This window comes from Apium graveolens, chromosome 6 (assembly GCF_009905375.1).
Source record: "Apium graveolens cultivar Ventura chromosome 6, ASM990537v1, whole genome shotgun sequence".
NCBI classification, from domain to species: domain Eukaryota; kingdom Viridiplantae; phylum Streptophyta; class Magnoliopsida; order Apiales; family Apiaceae; genus Apium; species Apium graveolens.
This window is the reverse complement of record NC_133652.1, coordinates 207,732,630-207,739,617: the sequence shown is the minus strand read 5'-3', so window position 1 is coordinate 207,739,617 and position 6,988 is coordinate 207,732,630. Positions and strand designations below refer to the sequence as shown.

General features: G+C 32.9%; 1 protein-coding gene across 19 annotated transcripts; it reads right to left on the bottom strand.

The window, feature by feature from the left end:
- Positions 1-1,911: 1,911 nt before the first annotated feature.
- Positions 1,912-5,717, bottom strand: LOC141667076 (protein DETOXIFICATION 44, chloroplastic-like). 19 transcript variants are annotated; one of them, XR_012552489.1, is made up of 8 exons: positions 5,053-5,717; positions 4,398-4,474; positions 4,192-4,292; positions 3,588-3,668; positions 3,224-3,270; positions 2,885-2,969; positions 2,686-2,795; positions 1,912-2,587 (listed from the first exon to the last, which is right to left on the bottom strand). XR_012552489.1 is itself a non-coding variant. In XM_074473427.1 (6 exons), the coding sequence occupies exons 2-5, from the start codon at positions 4,403-4,405 to the stop codon at positions 3,233-3,235; spliced, it is 228 nt and encodes a 75-aa protein (XP_074329528.1). In that variant the 5' UTR covers positions 4,406-4,510; positions 5,053-5,715; the 3' UTR covers positions 1,912-2,617; positions 3,224-3,232. The 19 variants fall into 19 exon arrangements, 1 of the variants encoding a protein (XP_074329528.1); XR_012552490.1 differs by having other exon boundaries at positions 4,398-4,450; XR_012552488.1 differs by having other exon boundaries at positions 4,398-4,510; positions 5,053-5,715.
- Positions 5,718-6,988: the final 1,271 nt, after the last annotated feature.

Below are 6,988 nucleotides of genomic sequence, written 5' to 3'. Positions count from 1 at the left end.
ATTCCGGATATAAAACGGTACGTTTATTTATAAAAACTGATCCAAACGGTATCGGTTTTCGGGATAATTATCCAAATCAGTACAATTTGTACTGCGGTCTTGGTCTCAGCGCCTGGTTACACGTACTACGAAGTGATAATTGGGATAGTTTAATAAAAAGCTCCCGTTTATCAAAAATACGGGTTTTATTGATTTACCGAAACGAATATTGTATCGAAAATGTTGTGCCGGGACCCGCGCAGAACAAACCGTACGCCGGATCGAAAAAGTCGAAACATGGAATATGCTCGGAATATTACAATTAGGTTAGGAAGGAGTTCTCAGAAGAGTTTCGGGTTCCAAAAACATAACAACGGGTGACGTCGGTTGGTTCTCGTTTTTATAAAATAGATTTTAATTACCCGAAAAAAGATTTTAGAAATTTCATATGATTCTTATAAATCCATAAATCAACATAAAAATAGTTAGGAAGATATGACAATTATTTATATTTTATTTTGGACATAAAAATTAAAATACTCAATTAATATTATTTTTGAATATCCAAGTACAGATAACACTTAATAATTAACTCACAGAATAGATACTGAACACACATAATAATTATTTAATATCAAAAAAAATAATTACACGATATATCACGGATATTACATTAGTAGTACTGTTTTTACCAGATATTGTGGTGTTGCATTAACTATTTAACTGTTGCTTTAAATTATGTTCTACTGTGCTAAAACAAGAGAAAAACCGTTGCATTACATACCAATGACGTGGCATGAGGACCACTACTGATGTGGCATTTGAGCCCCAACTGCTTACGTGGCATCCACGTGTCACCCATGCTGATGTGTCATTTCTATGGGGCCTAGTGCTGATGTGGAATCCACGTGTCATATGCTAATGTGGCCTTAATGTGGGTCCCACAGCTAACGTGGAGTTTTACATCCCTCTTATGTCAGATGGAACGTTTTTTGGTGTTGCATTTGATGTATTAACTGTTGCATTACATCTATTAGGCAATGCTTATTGGTGTTGCTGTAGACACCCAAAAAGCGTTGCATTAGGCATCTAATGCAATGGCCGCAGATGTAACGCCCCTTGGTGTTGTATTATTAAAAATGCAACGCTTTTTGGGCATAAGGAAACAACAGAAGAGCATAGCATTTGAGCACTTATGGTGTAGTGGGGGTACTTGCATGATAAAAAAAACTGGAATTAACCTTATCTATACCATGGTTGCCTCCTAGTCTTGATTCTATAAATCAAATGCACTTATTTAATAAATCAGACAAAACTCGAATGACGAATATACGTCTCAATATCTACCTGATCATTTATCTAACACTACGCCACAAGTGCTCAAATGCTATGCTCTTCTCTTGTTGCCTTATGTCAAAAAAGCGTTGCATTTTCAATAATGCAACACCAAGGGGCGTTAAATCTGTATTCGCTGCATTAGAGGCCTAATGCAACGCTTTTTGGGGATCTACAACACCACCAATAAGCATTGCCTAATAGATGTAATGCAACAATATATACATCAAATGCAACACCAAAAAGTGTTGGTTCTTACATAACTGGATGTAAGACTCCATGTGTGGGGCCCACATTAAGGCCACATCAGCACGTGACACGTGGATGCCACATTAGCAATGGGCCCCACACAAGCACCACGTCAGCAGTGGGCCCCACTAAAAATGCCACGTCAGCAGTAGGGCCCACATGCCACGTCATCAGCGGTCCACCTGCCACGTCAGCAGCGGTCCATATGCCGCGTCAGTGGTATGTAATGCAACGCTTTTTATCAACTTTAAAGACAGTAGAACATAATTAAAAGCAACGCTTATATAGCTAATGCAACACCACAATATCTGGTAAAAACATTAGTATTACTTTATAATGCAACACCCAAATATCAAATGCAACGCTTTAATTAAAATTTTTGCAAGATAATATTTCATAATTACAAAAGCCCATGAAAATTATCCTAATCACCATTCAACAATTCTACTAGCCATCCAAAACATAATCCAAAAACCCCATTACAAGTTCCATCCACAAAATACCTCCAACAACCCCAACATCATACTAACTACTAAATTCATTACAAGTTCTTCGGTGTGCCAAAAAGATACTATTACAATTCCAGCTAGAGCTATTACAATTGGTGGGGGCATCAAATGCCCTTAATGTAAGAAATTGTTCTACTGTACATGAATTGGTGAATCCTGCAAATCACATGTATCATAGAAGCTTCATTCCCAAGCTAGCACTTGTCACAAACACATATTGACTCTCACAAACACATACAATTCACATGTATCACAGAAGTTCCTAAACCAGAATTTGGAAAATCTCATAAGCACCTTTTTGTATATGTTTCTACCTATGTTGACAAGTAATGTTAGATGGGATATAACTGATGCAGCAAATACGAAGAGTTAAGGTTTTACTTGGCATGCAATTGCTAAAGCATCATTAAAGAAAGATAGGGCCAACCAAACTTCCAAGCAGATCTGGTAACCAGCTACAGGTACTGGGCCATCCCTTGCTGCCATAGATGTCGCTACTTTCATGGTTACCAACACTGCAAGAATCCTTCCAATTAGAAAACCACCTACAAACAAGATAGATACATTCGAAGTTTAAGAAGAAGTTTGAATGTTGTACAGGTTATAGCCTCACATGATTACTACCACAGATGCATCATAATTACTTGGATAGATAAAGATCCAAATCATCTCCTATAAAATCATTGGCTCTCTCAAATTTTCATTTTTCTTCTCCCACACAGCCTAAAAGCAAGAAGCACAAACGGTTTTAGATAAAGTACTATGAAAATTGTTCTCTGCTACTTTTGTTATACGAGAACACTGCATCATACCTGAAATTTCTACATAGACATTGTTGTTGCTGGAAAGGTCTTATCCAGCAGAGTATAAATACCCCCACCCAATAGGAGAGCTCCACTGTAAATTAAATTCAACATAGTTTTCAAACTAAGCATCCTTGTAGGTGTTAAGTCTCAATATAGCAGGATAATTAGCTCTATGCAGCTACCCTTGCTTGGAAATAATCAGTATCGAGTGTAGATTTAACGTGTGGCAGTTAAGCCAGTAATAATTCATTACAGTGCAATGGGCTTAACATCTTTTGGTATATTAAACATAATGTCCCAGACGTGACAGAAATGATTCATTTGACGATGAAATATTAAAATTACCTCATTGGGTTAATCCAGGCTGAGAACTTGCGGAACGACAGTAGACTCTGCACGTTTCTATGAGTTAGATAATGCCGAAAACTTCATGACCAAAATGTCTAAAATATAAATAAAGCATATTAAGGTAATAGGAAGATTGTAGGGGAAAACATAAGAATAAAACTATACGGGTCAATAGCAGCAAGCTCTGAACTAACCACAAATCTTGTTTTGATATTATGCAACTAAATTTTAAGTAATAGAGTCTGTTAAACTTTTCCAACCATTTTTTGCATCAATTGCCAGAAATAAAATGATATGAAGTAAGCAACAACATGTCAAAAGTTCGGAAAAAGGATCTACAGTAAGTTGGTTCATAAAATACCTGCAATGCTCCAGCAAAAAAAAGCAGCAAGAAGTAAAGGAGCAACATATCCGGTTGTATATGATAACAGTAAGCTGCCACCTATTATTGGATCATATGTCTAAACCGAATCTGATTATCTAATCCATTAATATGTTAATAATTGTTTGACGTAGACTACTATAAGATTTATTGTTTAAAAACAAAGATTATGCAAATCAAATATTCAAATAAAAGAACAGTCATTTATATGATTATAAATTTATAATAATGATTATATAGGTAAATTTCAATTTTCTTTTAATGCCTTATTGTTTACAATACTCTCAAGGACAAATGATCACATATCCTATTTTATGGTATAAAGGTAGGAGAACATATACATAATGTTACACGATGTCACCAGCAGTGTAATAGTATATAATGCAAATCATCTGCTTATATGGTTCTCAAAAAGACAAACAACCTGGGATGCCTTGAACATGGACATCACTTAAAATTTAAATACCTTCTAAATTTAAATCAGTATCAAAGTTATAAAAGCACATTAATAAAGAACATATATTATTACAAGTGCAACAAACTAGCTGACGATCATTTAATGCTTAAAGTTCATGAAACATACCAGATTTCAGATATTGAAAAAACTTTGTTGATTCAAATTTTGGAGAAATAAGTGATACTTTGTCATTTAGTTTCCACAAAAGGATAACGGGAATCATGTACCTGATACATACAGAAAGTTCACAAATATATGAGAACACAGGATTACACAAAAGAGAAAATTTATAGAATACAAAATATAAATCGAAATAAGCCCATTAGTTTTACCACATCATCAACGTACTCCGAAATTACGGTAGATATTGCAGCCCCACCAATTCCTAAACCAAGCAAAAAAATCAAAACTGGATCCAACAAAGAATTTAGTAAGTTACCAGCACCTACATCCAGAAGATGATTGTCAAAAACTGAAATATTGATCTCCAAAGCAAAAGGATACCAATTGAGATTAGATCTTCAGTACATCTCAAAATACTCAACAGCATAACAAGTTGTTTGGCTAATAGTTCATGTTTGGTGAAGGGAGTGATGATAGTAGCTGACTTGGTCATTTTTATTTCTGAGTAGGCTGTTTCTAAGCTTCTGTATTTTAGTTTCACTAAAGCATGCAACTGTAGCTATATTGAGTTTCTAAAAGCTTTTCTCTGTTACTAAGTTCTTAAGGGTCATTAACCATAAATTTATTCTTCTGTACTTTTCTATTGTTTCTTGTTTCCTTGTACTTCTCTATTGTTACAACCTATGCAACCTATTGTCAATAAATATTGGCATGCTAACAAACAGAATAATGCAAAAAACTAAATTCTAGCGGTTGACAGCAATCCTTTCAAACTTCCAGTAGCATAGAAAAATTATAAACGGAAGAAACTTATTCCCAACATATTTTTTACACCGGTAAATGTTCACAATATTTTGGACTTACCAACAACATATAAAAGTGTCTTAGTATCCTTAAATCCACGGAATGTGCCTTGTGCAGCTAGAGCTATTACAATTGGTGGGGCACCAAATGCGCTCAGTGTAAGAAATTGTTCTGCTGGTACAAACAAATCAATAACATTATTAGCTTTTACACACACATATAAACATAGAGATATAACTAATCAATAGCATTATCTATTAAAGACAAATTAAAGATTTAACTTAAAATTTTAAAATCTAGGAAGAGAGAAAAAGAGAAAGATAGATAGATAGATAGAGATAGAGAGAGGGAGAGAGACAGAGGGAGGGGAAAGAGAGAAAGAGAGCGCGAGAGAGAGAGAAAGAGAGGGATAAAGTGGGAGAGAGAGGGGAAGGGGGAGAGAGAGAGATAGAGTGAGAGAGAGACAGAGAGAGGGGAAGCTTCTTTTTTGACTTTCTCATTGAGATTTTTGATGTAAATAGTTTGATTAGGAGGAATGTCTCCGGTAAGCATAGCTGCTAATGCTAATAGAGCAAGTGAATCAGTGTGTGTGCTTGAAAGAGGAAGAAGAAAGAGGTGAATCACAGCAGGCCATTGGTGAACTTTAGAAGCCCTAATTTATATTTCATGTCTCTACAGTTTGGGTCATGTACTTCAATTAGGCTCCGCCCAACCCAAACACGACTAGGCTTCATTGCATGACAGGCCCTTCTTTTCCCCTCCACCAAGATCAGGTTCGACTCCTAGTTTTGCATTTTTTTTAAAAACCTATATTTTGATTAAAAATATTGTTCTTTTAGATTTTTTTTAATTTTCAAAATTTATAATTTTATAAAAATTAAAAATATGATTTAAACTTATATAAAATATATGTATAAATATGTTTAATTAAATAAAATACTTTATTTTATATTTTAAAAAATGATTGAAATTTTAAAGTTATTGTATTTATTTTGATAATATATCTATTTTTATAATCTCAAAAATAATTTAATATAATGAAACGCTTGACCGAAAAACCTATATTTTGATTAAAAAAATAGATTTTTTTAATTTTCAAATTTTTTAATTTTATAAAAGTTCAAAATACGATTTAAACATAAATAAAATGTATGTCTAAATATGTTAAATTAAATAAACTATTAATTTTTATATTTTAAGAAAATAAATGACTAAAATGTTAAAGTTATTATATTTGCTTTGATAATATATCTATTTTTATAATCTCAAAAATAATTTAATATAATGCAACGCTTAAACGTGGTACTGCACGTCACAACACTAACAATTTTACCAAAATAGTACATTTCTGTTTAATGCAATGTTTTTTGACTAGTGTTGGAGAAGATTAAGCAAAACCATACCTAACTCAACGCTTTTCCTGCAACACTCAAAAAAAGCATTACATTTGAGCACTTATATCGTAGTGTAATCATGGCATCGAAAACTGTAAACGGATAGCATGTGTATCACATAACACGTAATCATGTTATTCATATAACACATAGGTCAGATAGTCAAAAGATAGATCTCAGTATTTTTAAAACTGAAATCGGATCAAAAATAGGAATTTTCGATAAATATTCGACCTAGAGCGACTCATAAAATAAATGACCTTTTTATACAAAAGGATTTGGGTCTCGAAAGTATTTTTAATGGAAGTGGAATATTAATTTTGAGTCTAGACGCGTTCGTTTCGTATTAAACGGATGAATGTTATATTTATTATGAATAAAATAAGAATAAATCAATTGATAATACTATTAATTGATTATTAAATACCTTTATATAATTTTTAAAAGTTCAAAATAATTTATTAGAATTATTTGGCTTAATTATAAATAATTATATTTCACTTTACTATTTATAAATAAAACTAATTGATTAAACGAATTAATCAATTAATTAAATCATAAATAATTAATTAGAATAAATAATTAAATAATTAGATCAAACT